The 18,613-nt window shown below is 54.6% G+C and overlaps 2 protein-coding genes across 2 annotated transcripts in view; one reads left to right on the forward strand and one right to left on the reverse strand.

Annotated features, from left to right (window-relative positions):
- The window catches only part of LOC119709475 (dynein heavy chain 17, axonemal-like), a 27,767-nt gene extending 25,580 nt beyond the window's left edge, over positions 1-2,187 (forward strand). The window contains exons 66-68 of the mRNA XM_038157305.1: positions 173-316; positions 804-1,029; positions 1,940-2,187. Coding sequence (XP_038013233.1) covers positions 173-316; positions 804-1,029; positions 1,940-2,187 — 618 coding nt within the window. The remainder of the gene's footprint in view (positions 1-172; positions 317-803; positions 1,030-1,939) is intronic.
- PGS1 (phosphatidylglycerophosphate synthase 1) lies at positions 1,734-18,117 on the reverse strand. Its single transcript, XM_038157306.1, has 10 exons — positions 17,966-18,117; positions 14,156-14,345; positions 13,709-13,786; positions 12,733-12,832; positions 11,902-12,091; positions 11,405-11,583; positions 9,983-10,516; positions 5,996-6,144; positions 3,844-3,986; positions 1,734-2,121 (listed from the first exon to the last, which is right to left on the reverse strand). Exons 1-9 carry the CDS (start codon positions 18,094-18,096, stop codon positions 3,867-3,869), a joined length of 1,671 nt encoding a protein of 556 aa, XP_038013234.1. The 5' UTR covers positions 18,097-18,117; the 3' UTR covers positions 1,734-2,121; positions 3,844-3,866.
- Positions 18,118-18,613: the final 496 nt, after the last annotated feature.

Genomic DNA, 18,613 nt, shown 5'->3' on the forward strand with positions numbered 1-18,613 from the left:
TCCCCCAGTATTCCCAGGCACTCTCTGCCTTTGCTGCAGCTCCCACCCACCAAGCTGTGCCAGGTGCAGCCGGGCAGCCCCAGCCTTCTGCTCCCTGAGCCCACGCACGTCCCTCGGGCTGTCCCACCACCCGCTGCCGGTGACACTGCCTGGACTTTTCCCTTTCTCCAAGGGAGAGCTGACGATTACATCCGAGATGGAGGAGCTGTCAAATGCTCTCTTCTATGACAGCGTTCCAGAATCATGGACACGTTATGCCTACCCCTCCCTCCTCAGCCTGGCCAACTGGTACGCGGACCTGCTCCTGCGGATCAGGGTGAGCAGAGTGTGTGTGACTGTCAGAGCCTGGGCTGCCCCAGGACTCTCCCCACAAGTGCACTGCTTTCTTGGAAACTGGCTTATTTCTCAGTCTCAATTTAACCAGCCTGAAGTACCTGAAAAGGGCTGTTACTGCAGGAATGGGAGCACAAGTCTGAACAGGGTTCCCATTACAGTATATTAGTGTAGCAAAAGAGCATCAGCTCCCCCCCATTACAACCCTGGGTGTCCCATAAAAATATTAATAAAACTAGCTTTGTTAAAAAATAACAGCAGCATTTTCTGCACTATGAATTCAAGGTTTCAGCTTCATTGCTGCAGGGGAGCCTGCTGCTTATTCCACCCGCACCACCTCCAGCCAGTCTCCATTCTGCAAGATCAGCTGAAGCTTGGGTTATGCACAGCAAAGCATCAGCTCTGCCACGGTGCCCTGCAGCTCACAGCACGCCCCCCACCCTAAAGGACTCTGCTGGTTTATTTTCCAGGAACTGGAAGTCTGGTCAACAGATTTTGTGCTGCCTGCAACAGTGTGGCTGGCAGGATTCTTCAACCCCCAGTCCTTCCTCACAGCCATCATGCAGTCCACAGCCAGGAAAAAGCAGTGGCCACTGGATAAGATGTGTCTGGCAGCAGATGTGACCAAGAAAACCCGCGAGGAAATAACATTTCCCCCTCGAGAAGGCTCCTACGTGCACGGGCTGTTCATGGAAGGTAAAAACTGCATCTCTGAGCTGTTTCAGACATGGAGCAGGCCCAGCTCAGCCCTTCTCCCTCATGCAGTGTCAGCACTTGCTGGCCGGTCTGCTCTGCCCCATGCAGGCAGCAGCTCAGAGCAGGGAGCCCTGGGTCCCCCTGGGTCCATCTGGGTCCAATCTGGGTCCCCCTGGGTCCATCTGGGTACACCTGGGTCCACCTGGGTCCCCCTGGGTCCATCTGGATGCCCCTGGGTCCCCCTGGGTCCCCCTGGGTCCATCTGGATGCCCCTGGGTCCCCCTGGGTCCCCCTGGGTCCCCCTGGGTCCATCTGGATGCCCCTGGGTCCCCCTGGGTGCCCCTGGGTCCATCTGGGTGCCCCTGGCTCCAGGCTCAGCCGCCAGCTGAGGGCAGCACTGCCCGGATCACACAGCCTTTGCAAACCAGAAATTTGTGTTTTAGCAATTCAGGCTCCAGCTCAGGAACCCCAGGGCTCCCGGAGCTACAGGGCTCTAGTGAATACATATGTCATGTTCTTAGTTGATGCTTGAGTAAGACAAATTGAGAAACTTAAATCCATTATAATTACCGCTAATGAGAGGGAAGGAGGCAGTGCAGCAGAGCAGCTGAGGGATCCACTTGGACAAAAGCAGAGCACACAGGACAGCATGTGACAGATCCCACCACAGCCAGTCCACCTTAAATTCTCACATAAAGCCGTGCTGAAGGGAGGGGTGGGGACAGAATTTATTCAGACATCCCACACACAGTAAGGCAAATGCAGTCGTGGGTCACAGTGAGATGAGAACGTGTCAGACCTAACCCCCGTTGAGCCGCTCCACCCAACGTCAGCCTCAGAGCTGCCAGCCATGCGTGGCCGTGCGGGAAGGCCCTCGGGAGCAGCCCAGCTCCCTGACCCTGTCCCCCAGGTGCGCGCTGGGACGTGCCCTCGGGCTCCATCGCCGAGGCGCGCATGAAGGAGCTGACGCCCGAGATGCCGGTGATCCTGCTCCGAGCCGTGCCCGTGGACCGCATGGACACCGTCAACGTCTACGAGTGCCCCGTCTACAAGACACGGACGAGAGGGCCCACCTTCGTCTGGACCTTCAACCTGAAGACAAAAGAAAAAGCTGCCAAGTGGGTCCTGGCTGGTGTGGCTCTGCTCCTAGAGGCCTAGACTTTACTGACAATGGAGAGCTTTTAGTGGTAAAAACCCCCACGCTGTGTCACTCGGTCTGTGTTTGATTGTACCAGAACCATTCCAGCACAGTTTCAATAAAACCAGTGCTGGAAGCGCTGCCGTGAGGAGCCTGCTCTCGCAGCACACGGGGCTCTCGGGGCGGATACTGGTTTTCCACTGGTGGTTTCTGACGTGGTGCTGGTGGGGAGCCAGACCACCGTGGGAAGCCAGACAGAACAACTGCACACAAGTGCCTGACTCCTTCCCCTCTTCTGGCTCTCCATCTTCCCACAGCTCTTTGTGTGAGGGCTCAGTGCAAACTGAGCAGAAACTCCTCACGCTCCTGCAGGGAGCATCTGTCTGCCTGGAGCAGACGGGAGAAGAAAGGTGCAGATTTGGTCCAGTTCACCCACATCCAACCTGCACAGCCCAGAGAAGGTCCAGCTGCAAACAGGTTCCTCTCTGAAGTATGTTATTTCTATTCCTAGGGTACAGAACCTACTCAGTCTTTTCTTCACAACAAATAATTTGTATCAGCAGTAACACATAGTAAGGTGAGCAGATCTGCCAAGGCTGGTCCCTTTGGCATGAAACAATTCACCAAAATCCCAGCCTGTGAAATATTTGAACAATCAGTTCTAAAATACATTTACCTCAAACTTCCCTCACAGCTCACAGTCAGCCAAGCCCCAAGGGTAGGCACAGAGAGCAGCTCATTTCTTTCTAGAGCAGCAGTATTTATAATCAGTTATGACTGAGTTTCACACTTACCATCAACTTTTTTTCAGGTGCCAGAAATGCTGCTTGTGGCACTGCCTGATCAGAATCCCTTGCTCACCCTACTCTGCACTCTCACACCTTTTACCTGGCTTCCAAACACCTTCCTTGCAGGATGTTATGGTTCAGGCCTCCTACTTCCAGCAAGGAACATCCCAAACCCACACCAGCACCAGAGGTCTTCTCCTGCCCTTTCACAACTCAGGAAAGACACTTTTATCATAGCTGACGGTGAAGGAGCCAGGCAAACCCTGCTGAGGGGGAGGCCGTGGCTGGGTAAGTGAAAGGGATGTGGGAAGGTGCAGCACCCTGGCACACGTGCAGCAGTGCCAATGCACAGACTGTGCCCAGCACAGGAACAGGCAGAGTGACAGCCTGGAGCTCACAAGGGTAGAGTCATGGGGCAGGGGAACCACCAGGAGCCCCAGGACACCACAAAACAGAAAAGCTGCCCCTGTTAACCAACACTACAGGGGCAAAGCAAAGCCCTGACTGGATACAAAGACAAAACATTTTAAGTATGCCAGCAGTGCTTTTGATTGGCTGGTCAAGACAGCACAAACACAGTCTCTCTCTGCGAAACTCTGAAAGGGACATTTCAGAAAGGGAGCTTTATTTCCATGCATGGAAAATACCATTCTATGGGTTCTCTGCCAGTGGCCCTTCCAGAAATCCTAGTAGACAAAACTCAGTCAGGACCTGAGCACTGACCCCAGTCCATGGCAGCCAGTACCCCAGAGGAATCGAGTTCTGGTTTTCCCCTCATCATCTGCATGTCCATGAATTAATTGTCCAAATCTTTCTTTCGTGACAGAGCACTGCAGCTATTCACTACAGTCAGTGCAACATAATTCCCCATAATGGCAGCAAACTCACCCAAAGCAGCAACTCTTCTCCTTTCAAAAGAAATTCTTGATCAAAGGTGTCACCAGCTTCACCCACAGTTTCACATAACGACTTGGCTGCTCAAACGTTGATGTTGAGACCACACCTGAGCAGAGGTAAAGCTGCTCTTGCTCCTGAACAGGGAAAGAAACAGCATCTCAGTAAATCCCAAGTGTTAAATTATAGAATGGTCTTTCAGAGAAGCAAATTCCCAGATAAAGCTGACCAGGGATCTTGCCACAAGTATGCTCCATTTCTCCTCAAGAATTTGCAATTAAAACTCTACAGGGAACAAGGGTAGAGGGTTTTGCCTTTTTGTGCCCCACAGCTGCAAGAGCTGAGCTTCAGTTTCAGAAAACTCCTCAAGGCCAGGCTGTAATTGCCAGAAAAGGAAACCTCACCCAAACCTCCTGGGACCGGCTCATGCGGCTCTTTCTAGACACAGCTCAGGCGCCGTGTTTGCAGATGAATGTGCAGTGGTGATCTCAGCTAAGTTACCAGAAACACTCGGGCCCCCTCAGCATGCACCCAACTGCGGAGGGAGGAAATGAACCTCCCTGCTGATAACACTCACAGCACGTGAGAGCCGCGCTTTGATCACAGGTAAGAGGGGGTTTCAGCACAAACAGTCAGGTTTCAGGATCTGCAGGCAGACAAGGAGCAGAACAGCTCCCGGAAGGTTGTTCATCATCTTTTTTTGTAATTGAAGATGTCACAAACAGCAGAAAATACTCTGCACTATTTAAATTCAGGGTGGAACAGGGAAGCAGGAACCAAGTACTGGAAAGTAACACCAAAAAGATGAACCAAGACATTAATCTGCCAATTCACTCTGACTTGAGAGCTCTCAAATGCTCCAAGAGCTGCAGTCAGCCCTGCTGTGAGGATCCTGCTCCATGACCATCCATTACGGTGAGGAGGCGAGGCCAGTTCCCTGAATCAATCTCAGTTCATTCACTGAAGCACCCAAAGACACCCAGACCACTCACATTTCTTCCCAAATCTCAGCGCACATTTTTAAAATGGAACTGAACATTACACAGGCAAAGTGATTTCATGGCAGCATCCCAGGAATGGATTAAGTCTTCTAAAAAAGACCACAGAAAGTAAACACCCAGCCCATCTCAGAATCAGCTTCCAGCAATCGGGAATGGTTTAAAGCCCTTTGAATGAGATCACTGCAGCCCCGTGTGAGAAAATTCCTTTGTGTCACATTTCCATTGATTTTCCCCTTCCATTAGAAACAAGCAGAAGCAAGATATGAATTGAAATACTCAAGCAACTCTTCCAGTAATAGAATTGTTTTTGATTAGATACACTCTGACTCATCCCAGGGAAGAGCCCTGATGCAAGAGGGCAATTCCCATTGATCTTGCAGACAACTCTGCCAGCACCTGCCTCACACAGTGCATTTCTGAGGTCTCCAAGTCACACAGAGGCACCAAACATCTGCTTTGAAACACAACACTGCAGGAGAAATGACTTAGGACAGTCAGTTCCAGCAGAAGATTCAGTCAAGACAGCTGGAGAACCAGGCAGGACTCGGAGCAGCAGCAGAACTGCTGAGCATTACAAGCTGCCTAATTAAAAACAGCACAGAAAAACCCTGGGACATTGAACATCAAACCACTTAAAAATGTTTGTGTCAAGATTATATAATGTCATATTATTATTCAAGATAAGGATTTGGACATAGAACTTCATGGGCATCCCAGCCAGTCCAGAAAGCCTCTTCCAGTCCGAGCTCAGACGTTCCAAGGGCCTCATTAGCCCAGACCCTGCCATGCCCGGGGCAATGCTCAGCTCCTGGGGTTAAGGCTCAGAGGTGCAGCGTGGCTGGAGAGCAGAGGAGTCAGCAGGTCCTCCAAAGGCTGAGTGCACATCCAGCCCTGAGCACTCCCGGTACCCGAGGTCACTGGGGACACACATTCCTTCCCGTTACGGCCTCATTTCCCAGCACTGGGCACTCGCAGCAGGCAGCTCATCAATAGTCACTTCACTGACAGCTCCTCAGGACTCCCCACGCTCCAGCAGCTTCTGAGTTATTGTAGCTGGAGGTTTTTATTGCCACTGCGTCCTCAGCATCCCCCGTGTGACCCAGAGGTACAACATCCCCACTGCATCCCCGGAATCTGCTGCTTACCTGATGGAGCTGCTGCTGCAGGGCTTTATTTTCTGTCACTATTGCAACCTGAGCTTCCAAGTCACGATGAACGGATCGATATCCGAAATTCGGAGAGCCAATCAGGGTCAGGCAGGGCAGGTCGCTGCCTGCCAGGTACAGCCAGAGGCCTGCAGGAAAAATGAGGAAGAGAGGCAGCGTGACAGCCAAGGGATGGCCAGGGTGGGCTCACATGGTCCCTTCACTCAGAGGGAATGAAATGCTTTAAATGTGGCTTACAGATTCTGTGCAGGAGCTCCAGAGCAGAGAGCAGCCCAGCAGGGCCTGCAGGGCTGCTCTGCTGCGTGCAGTGTGTGCCATGCGTGGGGTGTGTGGGGTGTGTGCCATGTGTGGGGTGTGTGCCATGCGTGGGGTGTGTGGGGTGTGTGCCATGTGTGGGGTGTGTGCCATGTGTGGGGTGTGTGACTGTCTGTTCCATGTGTGGGGTGTGTGCCATGTGTGGGGTGTGTGGGGTGTGTGCCATGTGTGGGGTGTGTGCCATGTGTGGGGTGTGTGACTGTCTGTGCCATGTGTGGGGTGTGTGCCATGCGTGGGGTGTGTGGGGTGTGTGCCATGTGTGGGGTGTGTGCCATGTGTGGGGTGTGTGGGGTGTGTGCCATGTGTGGGGTGTGTGCCATGTGTGGGGTGTGTGGGGTGTGTGCCATGTGTGGGGTGTGTGCCATGCGTGGGGTGTGTGGGGTGTGTGCCATGTGTGGGGTGTGTGCCATGTGTGGGGTGTGTGGGTTGTGTGCCATGCGTGGGGTGTGTGGGGTGTGTGCCATGTGTGGGGTGTGTGCCATGTGTGGGGTGTGTGCCATGTGTGGGGTGCCCCGGCACAGCCCAAATCAGTTTTCTGATCAGAATCAGAAACTGAATTCTGATCAGAATTCTGACCAGAATCAAATCAGTGCAGCACCCCCAGTGTGCCCCAGGAACACACTGCCCCAAAACAACCCAGAGCAAGTCCTGTCACTGCATTAGAGGCTGTTTTGCACTGCAGTGAATTCAGAAACGCTGAGAGAAGACAAACAGGTTTTCAGTGAAGGAACCAGCCCCAAAGTCCCAGCCTGTCAGGCTAAGTCTGTCCAGCCTGTCCCAGGGCCAAGAACCAGCCCCCATCCCAGGACCACGACACAAAGAGGCATCTCCCAGCTCTGGCAGGTGGATTCACATGCCACTGTGAAGAGGCACAGATGAGAAGTGCAAATTATTTCATACCCTCACTTCCAGAGGAGCCACCAGGAATGAGATCAGACTCTTGCCAGGGCACCTGGCCCCCTCTGCCCCTCACCAGCACAGCTCCCGCAGCTCTGCCAGCACAGAGAGCAGGACAGAGCCCAGGACAGGTTTTCAAGGGAAAGATGGAAACATCACATTATTCTCAAGCACATCACTGCAGCATGGCAAGAAGGAACAGCCACAGGAGAATCAGGACTGCTGCCAAGGAGAGGCTGTGTGGCCACTCTGCACAAATGGAGCCAGAAAGCCTTTGCTCTCCTCAGCAGAGCCCTGGGTGAGTCTCTGGTAGAGGCTTATCCCCATGGCTGGTCACACACAGACTGCAACAAAGAACCCGAAGCATAAAAACCACCTCGGCCTTAAAATAGCAGCAGGTTTCCCAACTCAGCCCCAGAGCAGTTCCAAGAATGCCTTGAGTAAGATGCTGCCGATTCACTGCCAGTTCCTGTAAGCTGCTCCCCGCCCCCACAGCACACACTGACAGAGCTGGCACTGCCCTAATGCCTCGGCACCTCCAGCCCCCGGGGGCTCACCCCACCACAGCGGGGCTGGACAGCCCCCCAGGGCCCTGGGAGCCACATGGCACAGAGTTTTGTCACGTTCTGCCACCAAACAGGACCCCGCCAGGGTCTGGTGCCTGACCAGCCAAAGGCTGGACCTCTGCCCAAGCAGCAGCCATGAGGAACAGATTCCTTGCCTTCCCAAGCGTCCTGTGGCAGCCCCACAGCCTTTACAGGTCTCTGGTTTCACGGCCATCTGGCAGGATCTGCTCAAACAGTGACTCACCTTCCAGCAAGGGGAAGCGCGGCTTCCCAGCGCCAGTCAATAGCAGTGACAGGGTTTATCTCACAGCACCCTGCCACCACAGCCTGCTTGGAAGGGACCCTGATCCCAAGGGATGACCCCTGCCGTCCCCAACACCACACCCAGCAGCGGCAGGTGGGCTGTGGGATGGACAGCTGCTGGCAGTCCTGCTCAGAGCTGCACCCCAAATGTGCAGAGCTCTGCCACAGCTGCCTGGGCACCCAGGAGAGACATCCCTGGCACACTCTGCATGCAGATACAAACACGTTAAGGGGAGCAGGAGGGGCACGCAGCACAGCCCCAGGGTTTGGGGATCCCATGGGAGACCCAAGAGTGTCCCAGCCCAGAGAAGCAGCACCAACAGGCACTGTCTGCTGCTGGGAATTCATGTCCTCAGCCAGGAGCTAGGCTCCATGTGCTCCTTGTGCACATGCCCTTCCATCTCCAAGGCTTCCTCCCTTCCTTCTCCCGTCCTTGTCCTCTCTGCCACACCACGTGACTCCTGCAGAAGGAAATGAGGTGAATCCAAGTGTGCCAAGGGCAGAGCATGCCGGAGGAGGAGCTGCACACTGATCCTCCCAGCACCCTGAAGGGGAATGGAAACAAGGCAGCAAAAGTCTCCAACTGTCCCTCCTGACAGGCACAGGAGCTGCTGAACTCCAAGCCCTGCATCCCTCTCCAAGCAATCACCACACAGCAGAGAGCCCAAAGCACTGTCCCACGAGGCCTGGCTGGCCCAAACAGCACCGGTGACCATCTGCACTCTGCTAGTGGGGAAAGCAGCCCTTGTTTCTGGGCTCAGTTTGTGCCAAACCACATCCCGCTGGGAGTTAGCAGTGCTCAACAGAGGCAGGACCTGGGAACCACGGATTGCTCAAGCATGTGCATCCTGAAAGACACGGGACACCCCAGGCAGGCAGGCAGGCAGGGCCCTCCCTCGGGCTGCCCTGTGTCAGATAAGGGTTTCCCTGCATTCCCGGCCGAGCTGGGGAGGGGCACTCTGAGATCTGTTTGTCATTTCAACACAGAGGCACCCAGCAGCACCCAGGGATTTTCGACAGTCGAGAGAAGGCTGACTGGGCAGCTTTCCCTCCCTGCCACCTCTGAGCCTCCCTCTGAGCACCCCTGCGAGAAGCAGGGGGATGGAGCCATGCCTACTAACAGCTCTCTTCAAAACAGGCACGGCCGGAGCCCCAGTGCTCCAGTCACAGCCCAAACACTCCAGCTGGAGCACCCTGCTGAGCCTGAGGGAGCTGGGCACAGTGTATCCAGCAGGAATCCAGGGTCTCCCAGAGAAGACCTCGAGGATAGCGCTCATTAACTCACTGCATGTTAGTCCATATTCCTTCCTCAGCCCCTTGCCCTCTGGCTGCCCTGACTCCCATAAGCACAGGCTGCAGCTCCTCACCCTGCACCCCCTGCGAGCTGGGAACGGGAGCTGGTGCAAATCCCCCAGCACTGACGTTGTCCCCACACAGACCTGCTGCTGGGAAGGCCCCAGGAGCAGCTCCCTCCCAGCACCTGCCCCAATACGGCTGCAGGTGCCCAGCAGAGCCAGCGCTCCTGCTGCTGAAACCAGCCCAAGGGATGCGAGAAGCTGCACCAGGGCACTGACTGCATCACAAACACATCCAGATGCTTCCTTTCCTTACATCACCTTTCTCATCCAGGCAGTGCTTCGGTGCCACCACAGGGACAGCTCTCAACCATCCCTGAACTGTACTGAACCAAAGGCAAAGGCAAGGCGTCCCCCGAGTGATGCAAAGCCTCCCTCCAGGTTTGCACAAGCACGCTGTTTGAACCTTGGAGGAGTGTTTTGAAGGTTGAGCCCAGACTGGCAGCCAGCCAGCCCCTTACTCCTTTCGCAATCCAAATGCACAGCTCTCACACCTCTGAACAAGACCCCTGGGGATAAGAGCACCTTACCTTTGGCGTGGAACGTCCACCCAGCACGGGAGTACTCCTGCAGCTGCACCCTCTCCTGCTGCTGCAGGCAGCAGACCTCGCTGTAGAACTGGCGTTCAATGTAAACGTAGGCAGCAGGGATGGCACCTGCCACCCCTTTGGCACCAAAAAACCCATTGACCTCTGGCGAGGCCAGGAGGATGCGGTACTCGGCCCGTGTGCCCAGGATGAGGTCCATGTAGGCCTGTGTCAAGTTGAAGTAGCCAGTGGTGAGGTATATCCTGGCATCCCGCTCAGCCTCTGTCAGCAGCGTCTCTGTGACCATCTCGTCTATTTGAATCCCAAAAGGTTTCATTTGGATCAAGGGATAGATCCAGGTGTCGGGTTCTGGTTTCAGACTCCCAGGTGCTTGAGAGCCTTGCTGGGATAAGAGGGAGCTGCCTGGCTGGCTGCTGTGGAAAGTCTTTGCATGGAGGAGCTCCTGCCGTGTGCGGGCAGAGTTGATGACCTCCATCACCCTCCGGTTGGCAATCTCACAGTAAGCCACTTTGTCTCCTGCAGGAAAAGCCAGAGAGATGGGTCTGAGGTCTGCAGGCACACAGCTACGTGTCACCTCGTGCACACCAGGGAAAACTGACAGGCCATGGATACAGGAACAAACAGGAGCCAACAGAGTGCACATGACTCCCTGTCTTAAGGCCCAAACCAGCTGCTTCAAGGTCAGCAGAGCTACACTGCAGAAGAGAAATGCTCAGCAACTGGCAGCAGCCTGAAAAATCCTCTGAGAAAGGAGAGGACGAGGGTGAGGCTACACTGACAACCAAGAATGAGCTGGAACACACAAATAAACTCCCACCCCCAGCCTGAACTTACATCACCCAGCAGTGCAAGGCCAGGACAAAAACTGATGACGCAATCAGCCTGGCATTTCACTGCCCTTCTCTGCCCAATTTTACGCTTGTTCCCAGTCTTCCTGTACTGATTCCCATTCAATTCCCAGAACAAACTCTACTACAAAAGATTAATTACCAACAGTAGCAGCACATTCATAAACCCTTCAGAACATGCACACCCAGAGCACCTGGAATTGCAGCTGCTAATATCAGAAATACTTCTCAAAGGACTGAAGTTCTTGTTTAAGGCCAAAAGCAGCACATTTATGAGCCAGCAGAGTTACTTCCAGTCTCTGCATGCCCTGTCAAATCAGCCTGTGACAGCCACTGTGCTGGGAAAACCCCAACAGACCCAGTCCTGAAACTCAAGCAATACTGATTATAATACTGGATGGCACAAAACAGGACACCCCACAGCCTGAACAATGCTCAGACACCCAGCAATTCCCACATGGATGGAGTCTAACTCATCCTTAAACCCTGGCTGTCACTCCTCTCCTCTGGATCCCATCACCCACCAGGCGAGACAACTCCCTCCTCTCCCTCATACCTTGGTATGGGTGCACCATTCCCTCCATCATCTGGACCGTATCATCCTGCTGTAACTGCAGGGACACGTCTCCAATGGCGTCCACGAGCTCCGTGAAGAAGTCTGCAATCTCGGGAGAGTCCCGCAGCAGGACGTAGCGGTCCTGGCGATTGGTGAAGTACAGATCACTCAGGTTTGCACTGAACAGAAAGGGAAGAGACGGGTTCAGAGCACGGGCACAAGATTCTCAACCTCCCAGGCCAGCCTACAGGCCTCACTCTGGGATAGCTGCACTAAAGCACAAATTTGCCATTTCCTTTGGAATCTCAAAATATTTTTCCCATTAAGAAAGGCTTGCTTTCACCTGAGAATCTCATGTGCAGGAACTGTGGCTGCTCTCCCATCTCAGAAGAGCACTGATAGCATCACAATGGAGTGCAGATGTTCAGACAACGCTGGCAGCACAGCCACCCTGCCCTAAGGGCACGATGGCACCAAGGCCACGCAGCAGGACTCACCCGCTCAGGATCACGTTGTCATCAAAGAGATAGACCTTGATGTGCTGCAGCCCAATGGTCTCATTGAAACGCTCTGGAATCAGGAGCCGGAGCAGCCCACGCAGGTTTGGAGTGTGGAAGAGGGACACGCGGACCTGCTCGGGAAATCGCTGCAGCAGCGGGATCAGCATGGTTCGAGAATTCTTCCTGCCTGGGAGAGAAAGGGAGTTCCACACAAAGATCACACAGACAGGACACATCATGGCACAGCTCCTCAGCTGGTTACAGGGGGAGCACCCCTCCCATCCACTGGCACTTGACATGTTTTCCTTTTCTATTTGTTTTTTTTTAGATCACTTTCATTTGCGCTATGTCAATATTGAAACTGACATTCAGAATCAGTCACAGGGCAGGTCTGACACTTATCAAGCTTCTTAACCAAGCCTCACCAGCACTGGTAACACATCTACAAGTCACTGCAGATGACCACAGGTTCTTGATTCAGTGTGCTGCTGCTTCCAACAGTTCCCATTCTCCTTTCAAAGTGAAAATGTAAGTGAGCATGATGGGTAAGGGCAAATGCACTAACAAATGAACCAAGCAAGACTACACAGGTTGCACAGAGTAGTTTGGCCCTTCTTGCCCCTACCACCTATTCTTGGAAGAAAAGCTGTTCAGCTTGAAGATTTTTTTGGGAATATGCAGTTCTGGAATACAAAAGGCCAATCCTGAAATGTGCATGCTTTAAGCAAGTAGGTCCAATTGGTTGAGATACCCACTCTGAAAAGAACTGTCTCTCTAGCCCAACAGTAAAATCTGGCTCTGACAAAAGCAATGAGCAGCAATTCCTACCCCGAGAGCCCCTGGTGTAGTCGAGGAGAATGGAAACTCTGAGGTCGGGTGAGCCTTTTGCTTGCAGTGATTTCTCCAGTGTTTCTTCCAAGCAATACACCTGCAGAGAGAGTTCTCTCCTCATTCCAAAAGCAAATACACTTTCCAAGGTAAGTGCTCAGCAGCAGGAGACCGTGGCCAAGACAGCTCCCACACCCTTTCTCCCTGTGCCAAGCACAGCCAGTTCAGCCTCTGCATCTGCCAGCCTGGCAGCCTCCATCAGCCTGAAGCCACAGACCAAAGGGCCTCGGTTTTACATGTCCACATTCTTCAGGTCTCACAAGAGCAATTAATGTTCACAGAAAAAGTCCCAGTATCATTCCCAAATCACAGACTCGCATCACCATAGACAAACATTGGCACGAATTCACTGCATTTTTATTCTTGAACTACAAGGTTGTTTGTCACATGCAAATTCAAATCCTGTGTGCAAGCCCAGACAAAGTTGGGCATAAATCCTAGGCAGGCTCCATTCACCTTTACCCTGCCAGGGCATTTGCTTCCTAATATCAGAACCCGGCCAAGGCCAGGCTTCTTCCTCAAGCCCTTGGGCAAAAACGCTTTTGTTTCCAGAGGAAAGAACAAAAAAAGGCAAATACCATGAAGCCAAGCTGATCTCAGTCTCAAATGCAGAAAACCAATCCTTCATCTGTGTTCTGCACCTGGAGCACCAAACACAGCAGTACACACCTACAGATTGAATCTCATTCAAGAAAAATGCCAGGGAAAAATAGATTCCCATGACCTGAGTTTTACAAAGCCCCCCTGAGCACCCTGAACAGCAGGCCAGTCCCTTCTGACAGGCCCAGGCTAACTATGCCCTGAAGAAGTGCAGCAGTTCCCTGGCTCTATACCAGACCTCAACCAGAAGCGTGCCTCCCTTGCACATCCCTCCCCTGCATTCCCCTCCTGGCCTTCCCAAACCCTCCACACTCACCAGCTCCTGCTCAAGGAGTCCTGTTCCCAGGTACAGTGAGGCCATCACCACCCGCTGCTTGGCTGCTTTTATCTGCACCTGGGAGCAGCAAAACACAGGTTCAATTTCACACAGGGCGTCTGGGCCTGAGGAGCCAGCAGCCCAGAGCCAGCAGTGCTGCACTGCCCTGGGAGGATGCCCTCAGCACATCTCTGCTCTGGCTCCCTGGCCTAGAGAGAGGAAAGGCAGCACATGGACAGTGCTGATGTGCAACACACAGAGCTCTGCGGAGCCACAGCAGCACCACTGCTGCCTCTAAAATTCAAGGAAGAAACTCGTGCTTCCTGGGAAACTGAAGAGCACATTCCCTGCAGCTAACCCTACTCCACACAAGAGCAGTTACCAGGCAGCAGCTGCAAAACTGGGACTGTATCAAACCATTCCCACAACTTGCAGCCCACAGCTTACCTTCAGGAGTTCATAGAATTCCGCCGGGGATGAAAGCACCCTGACATGCGAGCTGGAGATCCCAAACTCTGGGACCAGATTCCTGATCCACTGGAACCTGTGTGCTCCTTCTGGACACAGGGAACACGGTGGGGCTGTGATCACTGGAACAGGAGGGGTGAGGAGTGGGGCTAGAAGGAGCCATGATGATCTGTGCAAAGAAAGATGGAGAAACTCCTTGTAGTGAAACTTTTGCTTCCCAGCAAGACTCCAAGCAGGCAAAGGAAGAGCTGCAGCCAGGGCCAATGCATGGCAGGATCCACAATGGCAAGAACGCCTTTCCCCTTCCAGAATGTGATTTGGATCACCAAAGCCAAATGTAGAAACAGAGAGACACAGGCAAAACGTGGGAGAGCAGATCTGAACATCACCAGCTCCTCCCCTGAGCTGGCATGGAGATGAGGGGAAACAACGAACTTCAGGACAACATGGGAGGGGAAGGAGGCCGGGAGCTGCAGAAAATGAGAGTGGGGATGCTCAGGTGTCTGGCAGTGCTGCGCTGGTACCACCTGTACCTGCAACCAGACACTTCTGAATTATCTGCATCACGCACATATCAGCTCGGCCATGGCCAACACCCCCCTCATGTCAGCTTTGTTCTCAGCTGGGCTGCAGTTCATGTTGCAGGTTTAAAGATCACACTGCTTTAAAGAGAAAAATGCCTCCACCCCTCAATCTCATCCAAAAATAGATCTACAGCAGCAAGGTGACCAAGTGCTAGCCCCAGCAAAGGCAGAGCAATCACACCCCGAGAACGACCCGCAAAAGGAGCGACAATGTCCCAGCAGGGATGTGCCAAGGGCCACGACAGGGATCCATCCCCCTCCAGCAATGCCGCCGGCATTCGCAGAAACACGGCAGAGGGTCACAACTTCCCCTGCAAACTTCACAAAAGGGGAGGTTTCCACACATTCCCAGGAAGGGAGACGTCAGGAAACTCATTCTTCAAAAAGAAATTTCGGAACAAATTTAATTTCTTTGAAGTCACTTTGGGAAGAAACCAGCTTACTGCCAGCATCACGCAGCGGGTGACAGGAAGCAAGCGGCAACTTCTCCTCTCCGAGGTTTCACACATGCAAATTCATCCAGTCACAGAATAACCCCCGGCAGGAGTCTGCTCGCATGACAAAACCACATTTCAGCACAATTAGCAGCAGCAGCTCCCATGAGATCCAGGAATCCATGAGCAAGGGACTGAACTGCATCCCTGAACCCACAGGAGCCATTCCAGGCTGCAAACCCCGCTCATGGGAGCCGGGTTTTGGGGTTGGAACCAGGCTGGCTGTCTCGCCCTGAGGACCAGCGGGTCCTGGGGCCAGCAGGCAGCCACCGTCCTGTGGCCCATCCTGATGATTCCACCATCACCGCGCACCAAGAGGAAACTTGATCACAACCTTTACCAGAATTTGTTATGAGGAACTTTGGCTTTTTACCACAATCCAGAGCCCAAAAGAACAGAGATTCCAGGAAGATGATTTCACTCATCTGGTTCATGATACAACCCTGGATCTTCACGAGGTTTCCAAACATCCTTACAAGGAAACCAGTTCATAGTGGCGTTTCCTGGCAAATCCACGAGTTTGTCACTGACTATTCATGAACACCGAAATCTGAGTCAGTCGGTGCAGGAATTCCTGGGACGGTGGGTTCTAACAGATCATGTGGACTGGGCTCAGCCTGAATACCCAGAAGTGACAGAGATCACCAGCACAGGCTGTTAAAAACAATGCAAATATCCCCTAAAAGGCGCAGAAAGAAATTAAAGCAGAACAGAAACACAAGAAATACCACTTTCCAGGCACATTCTCCTAAGCCTCTAAAGAACCTGAGCACAACCTTTACACACCTTTGCTCACCTCAAGCCTCACAGGCCACACACAGAGAGCAGATTCCCACTGCTCCGTCTCTGCAAGGGAGCATGGCACAGAGCTACAGGAATTCACACTGGATCCAAACACACAGGGTTTTAAAACCCACCCAATGCTCACCCCACGGAGCAGCGGCATCGCTGGGCTCCAACCCAGCCCTGCAGGTCACAAACAACATCCTCTGGAATTATTCCCAGGGAGGAAGCCGTGGCAAATTTTATGTATTTTAGAATAACAATCAACAGAGAAGAACATTGTCCTCATTATCTCATTGGCCAAGCCAATTACCCTTCCAGAAGCCAGAGCAGTGGCCAAGCAGACACTTTCCAGAAACGATTCCCAGCAGGCATTTTCTAGCAAGGATTGTTGGAACTGCGAGTCCAACTGCACCTGCCTCCCTGCCTGCCTGGAGCCAGGGGCAGCTCCCAGGGCAGCTCTGAAGGCTCCAGGCAGCGATGGGTTGAGCTTGGAGCATCTGGACGCTGACTGGAACATTTGGAGGAACATCAACCTGCAGCACCAGTACTATTTGGTTTGGTCCAGATTAATTCTGCACAGGTCAATTTATCCTCACTAACTGCATCCTCCAGAATTTTCACTCCCTAAGTAATTTACAATGCGTCAACATTGCTTGGTCTTTCGACCCAATATTGAGATTTACACCTTATTCAGCGTTGAGAACCTATAGCTTTTAGAATTATCAAATAAATCCATATTTTGCTCCAATCACAGAGCCACTGGCAGAGCAACTGGCTCCCAGAGCAGCAGCTCCTACCCACCAATGACTGACATCAGCTCAGTGACTACCCGGTACAACCAACCCTTGCAACCACGCACACCCAACTATCAGAAACCATGTAACATTATGAAGAAATCATCAAAATTCCACACTGTGACAAAACAGGTTTCAGAGGAACAGAAAATGAACTAAGGGGGAGCCCTTTCCACGTACTTCACATCACTGAGTTAACCAGAAAGAGAAAACGGAATCAAAAGGAACCACCTCAGACCCCTTCTGAATAAAAAGTTTACCCTAAATAGAAACAACGGGCTTTCTGGGGTGTGTTCTATTTTTAAAATGTAGGTTTGGTACGAAACTCACAATGCATCTGAAACTCCTATTCACTGTAAAACCTCATCTTCAGAGCCGGAGGTGAAGTGAAACTGGGGACACAGAGCTGTCCTTTCACCCCCACACACAGCAGCACACGGGGGGGTCTGCACCGCTGCTCTGCCAGCTCAGTGATCGCTTTCCAGCGCTCAGCCCAATCCATCTGCCCTAAAAACACTGGCGAGACCAAAGGAGAAGCGTGGCAACTTCCTCGGTGTGAACAAGAGCACACAGACTGACGATCCACCTGCTCCAGGAGTGCGGTGACAGCCGCTGGCGGGCCACTGCCGCCGGTCAGTGTCACCGGTGACAGCCAGCGGGCACGGCCGCGGGCACGGCGGGCCCGGCCCCTCGCGGCTCCCGCCGACGGGCACACAGCGGCTGGAGCCGGTCCTGCGGGGCACCTCGCCCTCCGCGAGCACCCGGCCGAGCAGCCAGACCGGCCGGTGCCGCCCCGAGGGCTGAGCTGTGCCAGCCTGGGGACAGCGGGAGGCGAGGGAATAGGAAATGAAGGGGAAATAGGGCTCAGCTGTTGTCCCGAGGGCGATCGGACACTGGGGCGAGCTACAGGGGTCTGCGGGAGCAGAGCCGACCCCGACCCCGACCCCGGCCTGGGGGTACCGGGCCGCCCCTCAACCCTTCGCGGCTTTTCCGAGGGGCTGGGCCGGGCCGGAAAGGGGAAGCGGCGAGCGGGGGATGCCCCGGTAACGCGACACCGACCGCGGGGGCGGCCGAGGGCTCCCGCCGCCTCGCAGCCCCGGGAGAGCCGGCGGGGTCGCGGCCGGTCCTTACCTGCGGGCGCGGCGGTCGCGGCCGCGGGAGAGGCGGTCGGAGAGGCGGCCGAGCAGCGCGGCCAGGCCGAGGCGGCCCCGCGGCAGCCAGGCCGAGAGCCGCCGCCACAGCGCCGCGCCGCCCGCCGCCATCGCCGCGCCTTCCGCTTCCGCGCTGCCATGGCGACACCGCCTTCCGCTTCCGCGCCGCCGCCCGCGCCTCGCCCCGCCCGGGCCCGGCCCGCGGCTCCCGGGAGCCCCGGAGCCCCGGCCCGGCCGCGCGTCCCGCCCGGCCTGCCAGCGCGGAGCCCGCGGAGGGCCGGGAAGGGGCCGCGAGCAGCTCACGAAGGGCTCGCTGTGCGGCGGGGCCGCGCCGGGGCTCTCCCGGTCCGCGCACGTGGGACGGGCTCCCGCGGAGCCGGATCGCCTGCCCGGCGGTGTCACCCCCCGGTGTCTCATCTCCCCCCGGGGCGAGCCCCGGCGCGGCTGAACGGCCCCGAAGGGACGTACACGGTTCTTGCCCTCGGCGGAACCGGCGTTCGCCGCCCCGCCGGGCAGGGCAGCGTCCGGGGACCGCGGGTCCCCCCGCCCGGTCCCGATACGGGGAGCCGGTCCCGCCGGGGAGCCCTGGAGCCGCGTCGTGCCCGTGCCGTCCCTCCCCCGCTATCCC

Source organism: Motacilla alba, chromosome 18 (assembly GCF_015832195.1).
Source record: "Motacilla alba alba isolate MOTALB_02 chromosome 18, Motacilla_alba_V1.0_pri, whole genome shotgun sequence".
Classification (NCBI taxonomy): domain Eukaryota; kingdom Metazoa; phylum Chordata; class Aves; order Passeriformes; family Motacillidae; genus Motacilla; species Motacilla alba.